At 44.8% G+C, this 18,852-nt stretch overlaps 1 protein-coding gene across 5 annotated transcripts; it reads right to left on the bottom strand.

Annotated features, from left to right (window-relative positions):
- Positions 1–660: 660 nt before the first annotated feature.
- On the bottom strand, positions 661–18,461 carry LOC101794119 (phosphatidylinositol 3,4,5-trisphosphate 3-phosphatase TPTE2). Of its 5 annotated transcripts, none has more exons than XM_005014849.6 (19): positions 18,322–18,461; positions 17,339–17,430; positions 15,484–15,561; positions 13,280–13,327; positions 12,569–12,730; positions 12,065–12,184; positions 9,212–9,311; positions 8,515–8,578; positions 7,928–7,992; positions 7,250–7,310; positions 6,948–7,029; positions 6,776–6,864; positions 5,778–5,839; positions 4,734–4,814; positions 3,604–3,709; positions 2,856–2,953; positions 2,389–2,484; positions 1,915–1,985; positions 661–925 (listed from the first exon to the last, which is right to left on the bottom strand). In XM_005014849.6, exons 2-19 carry the CDS (start codon positions 17,386–17,388, stop codon positions 823–825), a joined length of 1,536 nt encoding a protein of 511 aa, XP_005014906.1. In that variant the 5' UTR covers positions 17,389–17,430; positions 18,322–18,461; the 3' UTR covers positions 661–822. The 5 variants fall into 5 exon arrangements, with proteins under 5 accessions (XP_005014906.1, XP_005014907.1, XP_027326677.1 ...); XM_005014850.6 differs by lacking the exon at positions 18,322–18,461 and adding an exon at positions 18,229–18,260; XM_027470876.3 differs by lacking the exon at positions 18,322–18,461 and adding an exon at positions 17,919–18,068.
- Positions 18,462–18,852: the final 391 nt, after the last annotated feature.

The raw sequence follows: 18,852 nt of genomic DNA, 5'->3' as shown, positions 1-18,852 counted from the left end.
CCATAACCTGCCGAGCTTGCTTCACAGCAGGAAGAAGATGAACCTGAACTGCCCCGCAGCCGCTTGGAAAGGGCAGCCCGGGGCAGCGCTATCCAGTTGCCAGAGCTAAGCTGAAAGGAACTTGGTCAGCAGCCACCGCCGGCAGCAATAAACGGCGTCATGTTCCAGCCCCAGGGTATTCGGTCTAGACAAAGGCCTTACCCGCATTCTTCTCAGTCGCCCTCTAGTGACGCTGATGCAGCTTTGGTTTCGCTCCTATAACAAGAGGACTTTTAATTAAAAAAAAAAAAAAAAAACCTCCAAGCCAGATTAACACAACCAAGAAACTAACCTCAGTGACTGCTTCACATCAAGGAAGGCTCCTGAGCTGGTGAGACCCAGCTGTGCCACCTCAGCAAGGCCTGTGCCAGAATCCTTCTCCTCCATCTCCAGCATCCCCTTAATCCTAGGGACCTGCACAGAAACCCTGATGCTAGGGGAAGGTGCCTCAGGTCCTTCAGCAGCACCCCAGCCTCCTGTTCTCCACCCACCAACGTGGTGGGTACTTAGAGACAATGGTCGGGTAGTAGAGAAGGGATCACCTGTATGTAAACACCTCTGCACAGATCCAACAGCTCGTTAGCACAACGTGACAGCAGCATTAAGTAATTCTCCAGAGGATTATTGCTCTGCACAACAGAACCTCAGGTCAGTTTATTTGAGAAAGTTGTATCTACATAGAAATACGTTAAGTACAGCACAGGCAGACCACTTCGCTATACCGAAGCAGCAGAACAGTCTTCAGGAAGAGAGGCGAGTTGAAGTGTTTTCCTTCTTTCAGCCTTATGGTTCGGTGAAGTTCACCTCTACAGCAAACTTCTCGCTGTAAACTTTCCACGTTTTAGACTTGTGAGGATTATCCAGCTCATTCCTGGGGAGGTAGAGCCTGAAAGAAAGTGATTCAGTAGCACGTTTTAGGCCGTAAGATAGGCTTTTTCTTCAAGACAGCGAAGAAAACTTAAAGTTCAGCCCTGGAGTATTAAACATGCCCCAGATCTTAGATTCAGACAGACATGCACAGGGATTTGGATCTGAAGCAGTTTGAGAAACATAACACCAACCTGACCGTTGGTGGTTTTCCCCCTGCCTACAGCCCCAAGACACAAGCTTGTTACAGCAGAATTAATGTTACCTCCAGCTGCAGCCCTTCTCATGGGATGCACGTGGTAGGTTTAATAACTGGCTTTCCTAGCGCCAGGCATTGGATTCAGTACTCAGTCAAGCTCAGCCACGTTCTCCCCTTTCAGTGCTTACTGAATTAATTTCTAGTGATCACCTGAGAGCACCAGCACAGCAGCTTTCGATACAGCCCAGCTGCAGAGCCAAGACAGCAGGTTTCTGTTTCTCCTGCCACTGCTTGGGTCTAACTGGGTACCTGCACCCAGACTGCACAGTGCGTTGCTGGCTCTGGGTATTCTGTTTAGAGTTATGAATACAGACTCATGGCTAACTCCTCATATTTTGATAGGAAGAATTAAATAACAATTGCTTGTCCTATTCCAGTCATAGAAAGAACAGTAGTTATACCTAACTTGCCTGCTGAATTCAAGTTCCAGCCTCTGCCAGTTGTGCTGTAGAGGTTTGAGCAGTTCGTTATACCTTCGGAGTTCCAGTTAATTAACAATACTTTGAGTGCTGGGAAACAGCCCAGTAGATTAAGCCAATTAAGACAAATCTCACATTTAAACCACCCCGCACAGTACAAGCATGTGCCAACTGCAGGCTCACAAGTTAGGCCTGAGGGTCAGAGATGCACACAGAAGCTACAAATGCTTTCATTAGCCAGCTGTTCCAGCTCTCAGCACATTTAGGAACCATCAGCCCTGCTCAGACACAAGAAGTTCAGATCTAAAGGCAGTCACTCTGCTCACTTACCTGTTATTTTCAATAAAGGAAGTGTTGAACCAGAAGAAGAACGGGCAGTTGTCATAGCCTTTTGGAAGATCCTAAAAGGAAAGGATCTGTTTAAGGACTTCATTTGGCAACGGGACTTGTTTTTAGAGATGAGCACCCAACCTGTCTCCAGCAGACTGGTTTACAAAGCTACAGTGGCAGAATCAATACACTTGAGAAGCCCAATATCCCACCCAGATCACCATGCTCACTGAATTTGTTTCAGGACTAGGCCGCTCAAACTAAATATGAAAGAGTAAGAGCCCCACATTAGAAGCAGCAGGTACCTAACCAAGGTGTCTGTTGCTACAGCTGCTACAACGGGGCCACCCCACACAGCAGGAGCCACAGGGGAAGAAACACGTGGCCCCACAGAGCTGAGGTGGCCAAGACCAGCTGCAGTTCGCATTGCTGGCCCTCAAATTCAAGCGCCAGTCTTCACGCCGTTGTACTTACAGAATGGGATTCGAATCTGACTTTCACATCCCCGCTTATCACAGGGCTGTCTTCCAAGCCAATGACTACAGAGTCACTGTCAGCGTCAAAGAAGAGCTGGATACAGAACACACAAAACAAAATATTGCATTTATGAAGAGCTACTGCAGAGACAGAAGAACAATTGATGGCAATTAGAAGTTACTTATTTGTGGTATAGAAATACAACAGCAGTGCTAGAACAGACACCAACAATTTCAGCTTCTCAGGTCAGTGACTGTTAAACATTTAAACAAACTTTTAGGAAGCCTGCTATTACTTTGTAGTATTTCTTCTATGGTTTAACAAAGCTTGGCTGTTTCATCTTAGAATTTACAGCATCCATTTACTAAGGTACTTTTATATCCAGTATCTAACTTCCACAGGACAACAGTTTCAGGCAGCTGAGTCACAGAAGCTGAAAGCTGCCAGTTCCATAGTGTGCTCACCTTGCAGTTTCCTTGTGTTGCACAGACACATTCTAATACAACTTGCTTTCTCATTATTACCTGCACCTTCAAGTCAGTTCCGTTGCCTTTCCCAACTCCTAGGAAGAGGAAGGAAGTGTCACGTCATACCAGAGCACAAAAAAATCACCTGGAAACAAAGTGGTAATCAAAGCCACGTGTATCACTCTCCCTGAGAACAGCCTTGTGAGGAAGGCCTTGCTACAGACTTTAGGGAACTCAAGACCTGAAAGCAACTCAAGCTTGAGTGGCTGAAAGCTGTGTGGAAGTAGCAGAGAATCCTACTGGTGGCTCAGGAACAGCACATGTAGAATACAGTTCCACCAACTGAAGAACAGCATTTTAGACCCCCTAGAATGTGCTGTACTTCTAGTAGTCAGCCTTTCATCAAGGTTACCAGTACATATATACAGAAAGTTATAACAGGCTGAGAAGTGTTACCCACTAACCCTACTGATATAGTTGATTCCCTTCCCAAAACAGGGCAGGTTGCATGTGAGCCATCATTTTAGCAGACACACAGAAAGTGACAGAACACGAGGCAGCTGTACTCCAAAGGTTTGTGGAGTTGATTTTTGGCTGTTTTTAGTCTGTGCTATTTGAATTCTCATACCCCAGTAAGCCTACATCTTTAACATGATTTAGTAAGAGAGACAGAGTACAGAGATCAGCTACCTGTACCACAAAACCATTACGAAATAGAGAAGTGCCCAAATTCAAAAGTTCTTACCATGTATAGAGTAGATTTTGAGGTTTTTTATTTTGAGTTGTCTCTCTGGTGGGAGTTTGAAGTTATACTTGTTTTTCAGGATCTCATAATACCCAACATACCTACTCTGTAATGCAAAAAACCCAAACACATTATGCAGTTAACCCCATACAACCTAAGTCTAGGTAGAAGCAGGATTAAGTAGATCTGCTCCAAGTTCTTTGCTACCCCAAGTCTAAGGATAACAAGAAATGAGCCTTGTTCTTTCCCCTTCATTTTTCAAACAGCTAGTTGTTAAACCTCTACACAAGTTCAACACCTGCATTTTTAAATTATTTAAATTTGGTGTTGTAAAAACAATTCTGTACTTTTGAGTTCAGAAAGAAGCAGGGAGCTTTTTTATCATAGGTTTAAACATTCTGCCTCTTAAAAAGCTCCAGGATGCTTCCCTTTTGAAGAAGCACATACTGAGAGGTGGCTACACTTCCATTCAGTTTTGTACTGGTAACTACAGTACCTCTAACCAACAGCTTCATCTCACAGTATGCAGTGAATTAAGATGAAGACATGGTCTGAGGCAATAGCACGTTTTGTGTTTCTCTGTGAATGCTATTTTTAGAGGATGCATTCCTCCACCCAACCACAGCAGTACCATAGCCCTCCCCAGGCCAGGCTGCAGCCTCCAGCACACTGCTGATGAGCAGCCCAGTTGTCTTCTAGGGTCATGTGTTTGTGAGGGTGGTCAAACACTGCAAAAGGTTACCCAGAGAGTTTGGGGGAGATGCTCTAAGTCTAACTGGACATCATCTTCGACAGCCTGCTCTAGCTCACCTTGCTTAAGCAGCAGGGTTGGACTAAATGTGGACTAAACGTGCACTGAATGTGCTCCTTCCAGCCTTAAGAGGATTGTGAACCCAGGTACCAGTCCCACTTCACAATGTCATGGAATTAGTGCAAGGAATTACTTTAACAATGGAAGGGAGAAGAATGCAATGAACCCTACTAATTGGCAATCTTCCAACCCCTAAAGAACTAGTGCAGGAAGCCCAAGAGTTAAGTATATAGTAGAAACAAGGCAGAATTGGGGCAGCTTCAGTGCTCACAAGGCTAGGATTGGTTTGGCTGCTGTTGCTGGACCTGCTCAGACTTACCTGGGATGGAGTTTCAACTCCTTGAAATTTGGTACTTGTGCTTCTGTCAGTTCTCCTCTCCCCAAAGTAGTCCAAACTTTCCTAAACAGAAAGATTTTTAAGTGTTAAGACATTCATCCCACCACCATTCCCCTTCCTGAGCAGCGCATAGCAAACAAACTAGAACCATACCAGCCAATTCTAATAAACGAATACAAGTGAAGATATGCAATAGTGGTTGTGGTATCTTCTAAAAGGAGGCTTTTAACAACAATATAGAATTACTAGTTAGGAAGTCAGGTATATTAACTCTCTCATCCCAAACTGAGAGCTAATAAAGCTCTCAGAAGGAAGAGAGCTATATGCTTATTAAGCAATTCCTACAGAGCCATATACACTTCTCAAGGGGCCTGTGGCAGACAAAAACTGAGCATTAGTTTGGATTTCCACAACCCAAGCTCAGAGAACAGCAAGTTATCCAGCTGATATACACTCTGCCCAAGCTATCTACAGTGATCAGGGCCTTCTGGAACCCAGGTTTTCAGGTCAAGACCCCACACTCCATATATCAAAGCAGAACACGCATCATTCCTGACTGCAGACTGCTGGTCTTTCTTCCTTTTCCCAAAAAATATTTAGAAAGGCTTCTTGCAATCAACAACTGCCTGTGGCCTTGTCTTGACATCTCACACCACTTGGAAGGAGAGTAGGGAGGAGAATTACACAAGACCACTTGAAGAGTGACACTGGCGTTAGTAGGGCATGTTCAGAAGGCACCCATAGCTTAAGACAAGTTGCTCAAGATCCTAGGTCTATTATGCCTCTAAAAGAAGTGCTTCAAAGTTGGCATCCTACATTACCAGTTCTTCCTGATCAAGAGTAGTCTTCAGAGATGAGTTTCCACATTAGCAGGAGTTGCAAAAAATTTTTAAAATGCAGGTTGTTTACACCATGCTTTTTTGTCTGTAGGCTTTTTACAGAGTATTAGGGCATTTCAGCAATTTGTTAAATTCTGAAGAGGGTATTTGGAATATGGAAAGAACCAAAATAAAACTTAGTTTTTACCTTTGCACTCTCAAACTGGTCACTGTCTATTAGCCAAGTACAGACCATTGTTCCAGTTCTACCTGTAGTAAAAGTAGTAAGAGAGATTGAACTGTAAGACTTGGGGGATTATTTGTGAAAAATGAAGTTGTAACTATTAGAATAGAGATAATGGGAGATGGGGGTCACCTGAGTAGTCAAGTGTCAGACTAAAGCACTGGCAACACCAGTTTAAGTCGCAAGAGTTACTTCTCTGGCCCAGTTTTTGCCCAACCCTACTAAGTAGGGCAATAAGACTACTAACGCAGAGGTCCTGGTATTGTCTCAGTATTGAATTCAAGTCTGAGGTCATCACCCCCTCCCTACACTTGTTCTCCAGGCTGACTTTGGCCTGCAGGTAGCTTCAGTGTTCAGTTTGGGAAATACAGCTTAGGAGGCTTTACAACTGTGGGAAAAACCCTTCTGCAACCATCTGCTTCAAGCCAAGTATCCGTAGCATTTGTAGCAGTAACAGCAGGTGGCTGGAGATGTGGCAGATGTTTGCAGGGTCATTTGGCTTATTTGCACAGCTATCCATGCACTTCAGCAGCTCCTGAGCTACTGAGGGTTGCAGATAGCACTCATGGACCAGTTTGTGTGCAATAGCTTGCACAAGCCTGCCCCCACAACACTGTATTATGCTTTCTCACGATACCTTGTTTCTTATGTGTCTTAAATCAGGATTCAGCCGCACCTAGGCTGTTTCCACAGAAATTCAGAAGCCTGAGGTATATTACAGTGCAGGATATTCAGCACGGGTGACTAGCTAGCAGAGCTAGAGCAGCTGCTTAACAATTACTAGTAGCAGCCTTAGTAGCTCCCTGTCCCCAGTCCCTCCTGTCAGGAGTCAGAACAGCAGAATTTGTTAAGTTACCCTAAACCCACTTTATGCCATGGTTTAGGACTACACTTTCTTATCCTACTATTTTTAATGTATGTATCATTTGTGGCATGCATGCTTTAGACATGACAAGTCTTACCCTTGCCTCCTTTACAGTGAATTGCTATGATGTTCTTTTCATCTTGACTCATCCATTCACGGACACTGGCAGTGAACTTCAGCATGTCCCTAGATAAGAGGAAGATGAGCATGGTCACAGTAAGCACCCACAGAGAGCTACCACAACACAAGTATTTCTTGCCAAGACTCACCGTATTGTTGGGACATTGTGGTCATCGATGAAAATCCTTTCCACCCTGTAGTGGAAGTACTTGGGGTCATAGCCTTTTTCACCTATAAAGAAAATCTGGAAGTTATGCCAGGGAGGGGAATGGGCTTGGAACAGAGATGGATATGACACAAGACCACCAGTCTAAGCTTATACCAGTGTTTTAAGTACTTTTTAAAAATTACTTTTGATAGAAAGTTCCTGAAGATCTAGTATTGCCACCAACATACTCTAAAGAGATGTTTATCTGTTTTTCAGTACAGTCAAGCAACTAAGCATACTTACTGCAGAGATTGTAGACTTTATAATGGTCTGCATGCTTGGTGTCCAGAAATCTTGCAACCTCCTATAGCAATAGTAAGATACAAGTTCAGAGTAGCTGGCGTAACTCCTTATTTCCATGGCCACCTCATACCCCGTCCCCAAGGTGAAGTCAGCGAGTATATTTATGATCAGCTCTAGGACAACAGGCCTTTTCATCCCAGTAGTTCTGATTCCTATCTAGTGTAAAAGCACCATGACCAAGTTCCTGGCCCTTCGTACTTTGGTTTCTGAGACATCAGGCAGAAGAGCTCTGAAAAGGGACTTACTTCTAATGTCTAAATCTTAAATTAGACAGTATTTAATGCAGACATTTGAAGTGTTTTTCATCTGAGTAGATCACTCATATGACTCACACTATTACTGGCCTGGGACAGAATTGATTTGGTTCTGATAATTTTCCCCCAAGAAACAGACATCAGATGACCAGTGTGTCCACAACACAAGATGCATCTCACTTGGCTCGGCTGAGAGACTACAATACAAGCAGTGCAGCACAGTGGAGATCACCATTTAAATATTCCAGCCAGCTAAGTCAGCAGGACTAGGGCTGAGTTGGTAATCTAGTCCACATGCAAGCTAGTGGAAACCTTGAAGTGAAACTGTTCAGAAACACTGAATTTGGTAAGGAGAGATTTTTACCTTTATAGGGTTCCTGTAGAAAGACTGCTTCCCAGAAGATGGAAATGACATTGCAATAACACGATCTGTGGAGAAGACAGCAATCAGATGTAACAACAGGGAGACAGACCCTCCCCAAACATAGGCACTACATGACAGAGGGCATGTTATCATGAAGTGACTGACTCCCACCCTAGTTAGGAAAGCCACCTACCCATTTCCAAGAGGTTTTGTTCTGCATTTTGCATAGCTAGAGCAGGGCACTAGGCCTTCCTGAAGCATAAGCTATCATTAAGCAGTCAGCATAGAACTGGAGGCAAACACACTAAATCAATCAATAGCTTCTTAGCTCTGGTTCCCTACGCCTCAGAAGGATTTCTATCCTTGTATACAGCATGTACACCCACCCTACCAGGAGGTTAACCCTTGAGAAGAACAGGGTTAGAAACTGATTTCAAACTCCTAAAGAAAAGAAGTAGGTTTGATTTGAATTCATATTTAAGTTTCAATAGTCTGCTAAAAAAGTTGCATTTGATACAAAGCACTCAGCCTTAGCAGGATGTAACATGCTGCAAAGTATCATTTGTTGCTACAGGACTTCTACAAACCAGTAATGTAAGTGAGATCCAGATCAAAGCCATCTTTCATATAACGCCTTTTGTTTTCAGAGACCTGTGAAAAAGGAGCAGAGTTAGTCTTCCTAAACACCACCACAAGGCAGCACTTGTTGATTATTACTAGGAAAAAAAAAAAACATCTGGACTTCCTTAACTTGAAGGAAGGAAGTTAAGGGCAGCATAACCAAGACTGTTTATTCCTGTGTAAGGGGTTGGGCTCGAAGCTCCAACAATCACTTCAGTGCCCTGCTGGAAGTAACAGAGGCATTCACAATGGATAGGACTTCAATGCATTGGACAGCTAAGCTATTTTGTTTTCACCTGAAATGAGTGCCAGAAGCATTAAAAGTCTCCAACCTGCCCACGTTGGAAAACAGCCTGTGCACCACACAAGCCAGTAATTATCAAATCAAGACACACCACGGTGTCCCAATCCCTGACACACCGGTCTTCCAGGTCAAGGAGCTGCTTGCTCAAGCAGAGGCAGGCATTGCTAGCTATACTGAAATAGAAAGTGTAACCCCAAAACCCTGCCAGAGACACAAAAACAACACGTTGCTTCTGTAGTAGTATTAGTTTCAGACCAACACACAGTGAGCAGTCTTGCTCCTCACTATTGATGGCTTCATGGAGAAAAAGATGATTAAAAACAACAATAGTTGCCTAGATTTATTACTAGGCCACTTACCATTCTCCTGGTCACCACTTCAAGCTGTTTCTTTTGGGAGGCCAGGCGAAATATTCTAATTAAGATGACAATTCTCAGAACTCGAAAGAGTGCGACCATTCTAGATGAGAGATTCACCATAAAAAGACATTACTACATTTAGATGCAAAACTTAAAGCTATTTAAAACTTATTTCAGAGGTAGATAGTTTTGTTTCACTTATTGAACTAGGACCTCACATGCTGATTTTGGTAAGAAGGGTGGCACAAGGCTTGAAGTATACCATAGTTTTATTGTTAAGGGTTTTGGGGACACAAGTTTCAAACATGAAACAGGACTAGGAAGCACCCCTACTTGCTGGAATAGATTTTTCCCAATATCTCTGCCCAGCAAGCAGTAAGTTCTTTTGACACTGCTACTGTTACTATCCCTACATTGCTGTTCCTTCAAGCTTATTCTTAAAATGTACTCTTAAAGTGGAACCAGACATGAAAAACAGCTGAAAAGAGAAGCTGAACAAGCCAGACATCATGCATTGAGTAGGAAACTTGAGAACAGAGCAGTTTATAAGTCTTTTGTTTAATCATTCAGCAACTTGAACAAGTTCTGTTGAGAAACTTTGTACTGCCGTTGGACTTTGAATCTGGCAAGATGCTCATGTGAGTAGCTCTACAGAGACAACCTGAGTAGGGGCAGCTGCTTTGGGATACCCTTAGTGAGTAGTGTCAACCAGCATTTGTTCCTTAAGGAGGTATGAGCATATATTTTAAGGAGCACACACGTGTTTTAGGCCCTGATATACCTAGGTAAGAATATTCAGGTGAATACCTACAGTGAGGGCGGGGGGGGAAAGCGTTATGGAAGCTTTATTCCATCACCTCTGGTTGAAAACAGAGTACTCTCCACTCATGTAAAGCTTGTCAGAAGCCAGAAAGACATGGTTGTCCTGGACACCTGGAGGTGAGTTTCAGTTCTCACCAGCTCACTCCTAGCCCAAGATCACCCTGCTGTTGTTTCAGGAGAGTTGCCCTGAGCAAGCAGCCAGGCAAGGACAAGCCAGCACTGCAGTGTAGACTCCAGAGCCCCTCTCCTCAGCCTGAGCCACCGCTGCAAGAAGTAGCTCTGCAGGATACCAGCAGCTTGCCTCCTGCCCTTCACAGAGCCAGCTAGTTAGGCATTAACTCCCAAACTGATACCCAGCCTTATTCCTATAAAAAAGTGTCCTTTTGTAAGTCAGCAGACAGCTCATCCCAATCCACATCTAGCTAGACCAGGTCAGGAACAGACACCACATCGCTCCATCAGGGGATGTTACCTCTGCGGACTGCCAGACAAATTTGACTTGTCACACAAGCTCTCATCCACATAAAAACTGCTCAGCCTAGCTCTTCTGAGACTTAAAGTGCTTTAAGGTTACTGCTTGCATCTGAATCAAGGGCTGCGAGGAAAGAAGAGGAAGAAAAAGAGGTAGGCTACTAGAAGTTAGATTTGTGGATGCAACTGGAGGATTAGGTGGGAAGGGAAGGCTGTCTTTTCCTCAAAGTCTGATATTTGGCCAGTTCTGAAATACCTTCTAGTGCCAGGCAGCAATGCTTTGGTCTGCACAGAACTAAGAGCCTTTAACAAAAGCATTATAGAAGGCCTCAAGAGTCACATGGATGAGACAGTAGGTCTCAGCTGAGTATCTTTTAAGAACATAAAAAAAAAAAAAAAAAAACCACAAACCTTGTGGGATGCCAGGCCTGTACAAAACCCTCTCCAAATTCAGCAGGTTAGAATACAAGGGATTTGCACACGCCAACATCCAGTAGGAAGAATCAATGCAGGATCAGGCTTACTACTAACAGCCCAGGACTCCATAAGGAAAAAATATTCTTTAGAAAGCTGTGGGCAGAGATATGCCATTCAGCTCAGGCTGGTGTTTAATAAGGGTTAAAGGGAAATAGCCTTTTATGATTCTGGGGCTGCAAATGCAGCTAAAGGAGTCAGAGGTAAACAGAGCTTTCACAGCTCTACTTCTTGTAACAGAAGTTTGGCTGGCATATTAAGTGCTAGGATTCCCTTCAAGTTCATCCAGCTCTGGGTTCAATAACTAGACTGAGTTGATTTCTTCTAGAGAAATGTTTCCCACCTTGTACCCACTAAATTTTTTGGTTTGTTTTGTTGTTTTTTTTTTTGTTTTTTTTTTTTTTCTTAAAACACCTCTACTTCTTTCCCTGGTTGGTGCAAGGGTCTCACTGTAATCCAAACTCAGTGCAGATGACTAGTTGAGAGGCGCATTCCTGTCTCCATCAGGAACAGACTCATCTCAAAGGAGATCACCTCATCAAGCCACAGAAACCAGATGGAGGCACAACTTGAATCAATTTATGCACATGAGTAGTAAGATCCCCTTCCCCAGGGGATGGCTGAGAAACCCAGCATGTGTTACTCTGGGGCTTTTGGGAGAACAAGGTGGAAGAAGCGAGATTTCTGTTTCAAGATCCACAGATAGAGATCCTTCCTCAGCCACCTACTTTGTCAGTTCCATTTGCTATTATAATCCAACTCTTTCTGACCTTCTACTTCAGACTCATCAGGTTGCTGCTTATAACCTCAACCCTGAAAACCTGAGAAAGGCTATTTGCAGGCCTCACTGCTCACTTTTAGTCACCACAACAGATACATTTAGATCATAGCTGCCTTTGAGACAGCCTCCAGAGCTGTAAGCCAAGGTTAAATCTTTCTATCCTTTAGAAGCCTGTACTGTGAAATCCTATCAGAGCCACATTTGTGCTCTAGCATGCACTCATCTAGCTTAGATATGCCCAAGAAAATTCTTAGACTCCTGTCAAGAAGAGAGCTCACATCTAACAGTTGTGGTACCATGCTTACCTTGGCATCTGATCCGTCGCAGCGAGGTCTGAGAAGGAGTAGGTCAGGTTAATTAACAGAGTGCCCACTACTATGAATGCATCCAAAACATTCAGTTTGGACCGGAAATAGTTCCTGAAGCTGAAACAAAGGAGAATGTCAGATAAACACCCCTATGAATGGCAACAAATTTTGAAACCCATGTTCAGGAAGGAAAGAGCCTATATAAAGCTACTGCTGGGGACAAGCTGTTCTGAAGCACTTCAGAAAACCAAGCACTGAAGACCCACTAAGGAAATATACCAGGTCTACAGTGCATGAGTCATAGCAAGACTTACAGTTTCCAAATGTTTACTTGTATCAGAAGCATTTTATAGGTTAGTCCATATAATGGTAACAGCCAATAAAAGATAACCATAAGTTTAGCCTAAGGGCCAGCCACACTCACAGTTTCAACCTCAAAGTATTGCTTCCTTACTAGCTTGAGGATTTGCCACACTGAATTCATCTTTGCCAAGGCCTTACCCTTCAACAAACACCCTCATGAGAACATCGACGAGGAAAAAGAGTGCTATAGCCAGGGAAATGCCTTCGAGAATCTCTCTAATGCCCCTTTTCTTCTCAGAGATAGCCAGATCCATAATCACAACAACAATGTCCACAATGATAAGCACAACTCCAAATACCCTGAAAGAAAAAAAATACAAGTCAGCTTGATAAGAAGGAAAGAAATACTGACATTTATAGACTGGAGAGCACAAACCCTGATTTTTTATTTTAAGCTGGTCCAACTGTGGGTTCTCATGCATGTGTGTGTGTGTGTATATATATATATATATATATATAAATATAAATAAAATCAAGGCCTGCTTGTATGAAGAGCCGAAGGATTCAAATCACACTTTCTGAAGTGATTTGCAGAGTACAACATCCACATGGAACTGTGGTTACTGCAGACTCAGCTGTAGTTATTCACCAGTAATTCCACAGCTATCCAGAAGTGGCACAAACCTGAACACTTTAAGGCATAGAAGCATCAGTTTGTCCTCCAGCATACTGACCTTCCCTCCCACTTATGAGGGAATGCAGTTCCTTAGAAGTAACTATATTTTAATTCCGTACTTCCCAGGAACAACTGTCTGGAGTCCCTATTGCTTAAGGAGCTCTCCAAGTTCTTGCACTAGAAATAAGGACTACTCCCACCCCTCCCATATCATTACAAGGCGGATGCTTTACCTGAATCCAAACGACATCACAAATGGGGAAATTTTTCTCCTAATAGTACTGCAAGAGAAGAGAACCAGCATCAAGACAAGGGACATTTTGCTACAGGTTTAGCTACAATAGCACTGGTACTGAAGTTCATTCCTATTCAGTGTCACAGCTCTAGTGACACCAGAAGTCTGGCACAGTGTTCAGTAACAAGTTCCAAGTAGATTCACATAGCAGCTATTGATCAAGAGGAAGATTAAAGCATAATCATCTCTTAAAGTATCTTGATCAATGTGTTTATTGTATCAGAATGAGAGGATTTCTCTTCAGGCCTGGGAAAAAGCACCTGTTAACAGATTCACTGTCATCTCTGTGCTCTTAGAGTATGAGGAAGACAAATACCTCTTCTACCTTTAGAAGAAAATCAGTTTGGTCTTTCAGGTCAAAGACCAGTACCTCTTAAATGAGGTACCACAGCCAAATGCTTCCATTTGGAATCTTCTCCAGCCCTAGCAGGGTTCCAGCTAAGGAAGACTACTTGTTGCCTGGTCAGTATGCTCTAAGCCTTCTGGTTTAAGGCTAGACCTTTGTAGAGCTACATCTCATTAGCTGAACAAATCACTTGAGGCTATACAACAAGAATTAACATAAAAGCCTCCATCTGCATACCCCAAGCTGTGATGGTTTAACTGATTAGTTACCAGCATACTGCCAGTCTACTAACCTAGGGGTTACTTTACTATCATAAGCACTGAGTTTTCTTTGCCACTTAAAATAAAATACCTCCTCCAAATATGTCATTAACAGTAGGACCTACCGAAAAAGTTCTGACACAAGAAGAATCTGCCAGAACTTTGTCAGTACTGTGATATTTGTCCTCCTTTTCTGTTACATACTGTCACTGTACTTCCCTCTCCACCCACACCATTGGGGATACCACTGTTACAGGAAGTATTCATTGGATCAATAATGCATATTGCACCCCAATTACCCTATCTGAGCTTCCTTTTTTCCTCTAGGGTAGTTGGAGCATTACATTTCACTTGGTACATACACTGAATTAGTGAGTTAACCTTAAGACAAGACTGAGCATCTTTGAAGCAAAGAGGAAGCATCTTGCTGGGCTCACTGAGTTAGCTCACATTTCTCATTATTTTAAGTTTGAAGTCCAAAAATATGAACCAGCAGACACCCATATCTTTAAGCAGGTTGCAGTAACCACTTTTCCTACCTAAGTCGAGGATGCAATAGCAGGCCTCATCTCCAAGGCAGCCTAACACATAGATATTAGGTATAAATGTGAGAAGAACCTGCTAAGGAAAGCACTGCGATAGTTACACTAACAGTTGGTGGTTTTAGGTCTTCATCCAACAAATCCTGCAGTGTAAATACAGCAGGTACACCAAGACTTCAGCTTCCACAATCTAAGGACAAGCACCTTTATTAGGCACACACTAAAAAGGCTAAATATATAACACACCAATTTGGCCTGCCAGCATTTCAGATCAGTTAAAGAGAACACAGCCCAACATTTGCTTGTTTACTTAGCTTAAAGCCTTTATGAAATGCATTTCTAACCACCAAGTTCTGAATTCTCTAAAACCATGTTATCACATAAGAGAACAGGGATAACAGGCCTGATCTTACTGCTCAAGCTGCAGGAAGTGTGAAATGTTATTCACATGTCACTGACCTGACTATGACTGAAGTATGCTATAAGACTTAGTAATCTAGTCTAGTAACAAGAGAAGCAGTTACTTTCAAAAATGTAACTGCTTCAAGAACAGTAAATCACTAGCATGTGTAGACAGCTCAATCTTGAAGGCATAATCCTTCCCAGTTGCCCCAGATCCTCATTTACCTCATTCTCTGAGCAGCATTGGTTCTTCTGTGCTCCCCCAGGTTCACTTCTTTGGGAAAGTTCATGCACTGCAGCTTAAACTTCCCATTTTCCATTATCTGATATATTTGTAGCTAATGCTAGCACTGAGATTTCATCTCCATAAGCATGAAGCAGCTTCCTGAAGTTGCTTGCTGTTATTATGTACTAGAACAAGTGTCAGTATCAAGTGGTGTAATGCTCTGAGTATCAAGATAAGTATCAAGGCATCAGTAGCAAGATAAGTAAGGCTTATCTCTTACTTCAGCAAGCAATCTGCTTTCTCATTTTGGTTCAGGCATTTTCACTTTTGGGGGTAAACAAGGCATTTAGTATTCCATTAGCTTACTTGGAACAGCTGTCCTGTTCATTATCCTCGTCACGACCATCATCTATCTTTATTGTGGGCTCCTCTGCTGTTGGAGAGCTGGCAAAGGAAGAGCACAAGTCACATACCAATACAGATCTCAGCTTTATACATTGCTACCCTTCGTTATTCCAGAACCAGTAACATTAACTACTATCAGCTGAGCAGTGAGAACAGCAACCAGGGCCAGAGCACATGAACAATACTAAGGGAAGAAAGGCTTCCCATATGTTGTTACAGCAGAAACCTTTGGCTTGTGCTGACCTAGCTCCACTTAGCAATCCATCTTTCAAAAATTTTTCTTTAGGGGAAGGAAAGGAAGATGTTTGTGTTCAGCAACTGGATAAAGGGCTTTGAAGTCAGGCATCCCAGAGTCTACTGAGGCCTTTAGAGTCCAGTCCAGACTCTGGAATCGCTAGAAACATGCATATGCAAAGTTACTTCGCAGAGTCCAGAAAATATTGATGCTGTTACAGTAGACTACTTGTTCAGAGAATGAATGCTTGCTAGGAGAAGCCATAGCACAGAGGTGTTTTTGTGCAGAGCAGGATACCAAACCGGAAACTGCAAGAGCAGGGCAGCAGCTGAGCTAGTGCTGGAGCAGCATTTTTTTCTTGGCAGGGCTGCTTACCATAGCTTCCTTAACAGGGTCTCTTTGGATCAAGATTTTTTTTAGCCACCTGAAGAGCCTTGAAGGTCACAGGATGATCCAAACCCAAGAATTTGGATTTTAACCTTCTATATAGAAATACTATGCTACATAATAGCACGGCCACAGTGTTTGCTGTGGCTCTGGCTCTGCCTCTGGCATCATTACTACTTGTGCAGGAGCAACTGTCTACACACTATTTTCCAGCTCCAGTATCCTCACTCTGTTCCTAGAAAGGTTGCAAAGCTCTGTAAATATACGGCTATGCAGTTTTCCTTCTCAGCTGTTCTTACAAGACATTCACTGTGGAGTTATCCACATAGTATAGAGCAGAAATGTTTCACTTATTAAAAGAGGTTTCTGCTGCTACAGCGCTTTTGCTGCAGACCACTTGCTCGTCCTTGAAGACATGTGAAAGGCACTGAATGCCAGCTTGTTATCCTCTAGTGTGAGAAAAAAGCCCAATAAGAATGAGCAGTAGTAGTGTTTTGGGTTAGGAGGACAATCTTCAACACACAAAGAAAACAGAAATCAAGGACAAGCACACTGTTTTCACTGTGCTCTCACACAGTGGTTCAGTTCTGGATAACGCTTTCCTAAGAGGGAGTTTGTTTTACTGAGCGCTCTACACCCACCTGTTGCCCAAGCTAAAACAAACTCTCTGCCACAAGCTACTACATCTAGTCTTTAAACACTAGAGTAGAAGACAAAAAAGAGGGCATACTAGAAGAACCTAACTTCTACCCACACACTAACCATAGAGCATAAGCTTCCTTAACTACTCACAGCTGAAGAGAACTTGAGACTTGTAAGGATAGCAGAGCCAGACCCTACCTTTAGGATACCTGGACAGTGGCTTCCAGAGGCTAGAAGAAAGCAAGACCTACTGCCCTGTGCTTAACTCTACCAGTGCCTGTACTCCTTTAATAAAGTTTTTAACCTGTAAATAAAGATTGTCAAAAGAAATGACTTCTTGTAAGAAGTTAATCAGAAGAATATATTTCTCTCATATGTAAGACTCCTCTCAAACAATAGCATTTTAAGGAAGGAGAAAAAAATGGAAACCATACAGTATATAAACTTCAAGCCTCCTCTTTGCTATGATCAGAGCATCAAGAAACCGGGCAGAAGACTGCACACAGCACACGTGAGCTGAGCTCACACACCGATGCAGCTCATTTCACTCACCTTGAGGCTTCTTTGAGCTCCGACCCTTGTTCGTACCTCACAGTCGTCATTTTGTTTCTGTTGTCGCTCGGCTGGTCTTAGGAGAAGCACATCTAAACAGAGAGAGACCCGTACAGGCAACAGTGAGCACCAGCACCTGTGCCTACAAGTAGCTTTCACTGATGTTACTGCAGGACAAGGCTCCTGCTTCCTTCCCACCTCTTTTTCCTCACAGAGGAGGAAACGCAGCCGTGAGGGAGCGCTGCAGGGATGCCCACAGCCCCCCTGACCTACCTGCACCCCCTCAACCCCAAGGGAGGGATGGAACCACGGGCACGGTGGGCGAGGGTCTCCTCGCTGAGGGGAGCAGCTCCCCGAGCAGAATATGGCCCCACAGGAGGGGAGGGAGGGAGCAAGGGAGGGATAAAAGGAGGGAAGGAGCCCCCGGGAGCCCCCCGCCGCCCTCACCTCAGCGAAGCCGCCCGCCTCCCCAGCTCAAAGTCGAGCCCGCCCGCGGACTCAGCGGAAAATTGCGTTAAACTTCCTGAGGCTCGGCCTCGCCTCCCCGTCCCCTCTCCTCCTCCGCCCCTTCCCCACTCACCCGCTGAGGCGAGGCCGGGCTCTTGGGGGCACGCTCCAGCCCCCCCCACACCCCGCGGATCAAATGGGGCCGGGCCGGGCCCGCCCGCTGCCATGGCGACGGCCCCGCCGCCCGCCTCCCCTCAGCCCCTCCATGGCCGCGGCGCGCCGGGCCCGGCCGGTTCCCCCCCTCCGAGCCCCTCCGGAGCCTCGGGGACCCCCCGGCACGATCCTAGGAAGGGGCACAGCCCGCGGGGGATGGGGCGAGCTCGGTCCTGCCAGCCCGTCCCGTCAGCCGCTGGCACCCCGTGCCCGCTCCCACACCGTGTCACCTCACAAAGTGTCGCCCCACAGCCGCTCGCCCTGCACCGAGTCACCCCGCAGCCTGTCACCCCCGCCGTGTCACCCCACACCGTGTCACCCACCCTTTCTTTCCGCGGCAGGGTTCCTGCAGCGCGCCCAGCAGCAGGGGGAGCTCAAAGAGAGCGATTCGGGTCGGCTCCCGCAGCTTGAGGGCTGGCAGGTGTGGCAGGCAGCAGCCCCAGCCCTCATGGAGCCATTTGGGATGGAAAAGACCTTCAAGATCACCTGGTCCAACCATCCCCTACGACCACCATCACCCACTAAACCACGTCCCCAAGCACCACGTCCAGCCTCTTCTTGAGCACCCCCAGGGACGGTGACTCCACCACCTCCCTGGGCAACCCGTCCCAGTGCCTGACTGCTCTTTCTGAGCAGAAATGTCTCCTCATTGCCAGCCTGAACCTCCCCTGGCACAGCTTGAGGCCATTCCCTCTGGTCCTGTCACTGGTTACCTGTGAACAGAGGCCGACCCCCAGCTCCCCACCCCTTCCTTTCAGGCAGCTGAAGAGAGCAATGAGGCCTCCTCTTTGCTCTCCCCTGAGCCTCCTCTTCCCCAGACCAAACCCCCCCAGCTCCTTCAGCCGCTCCTCACA

Source organism: Anas platyrhynchos, chromosome 1 (assembly GCF_047663525.1).
Source record: "Anas platyrhynchos isolate ZD024472 breed Pekin duck chromosome 1, IASCAAS_PekinDuck_T2T, whole genome shotgun sequence".
Classification (NCBI taxonomy): Eukaryota; Metazoa; Chordata; class Aves; order Anseriformes; family Anatidae; genus Anas; species Anas platyrhynchos.
The sequence above is the reverse complement of the archived record's forward strand: the minus strand, read 5'-3'. Positions and strand labels throughout refer to the sequence as shown.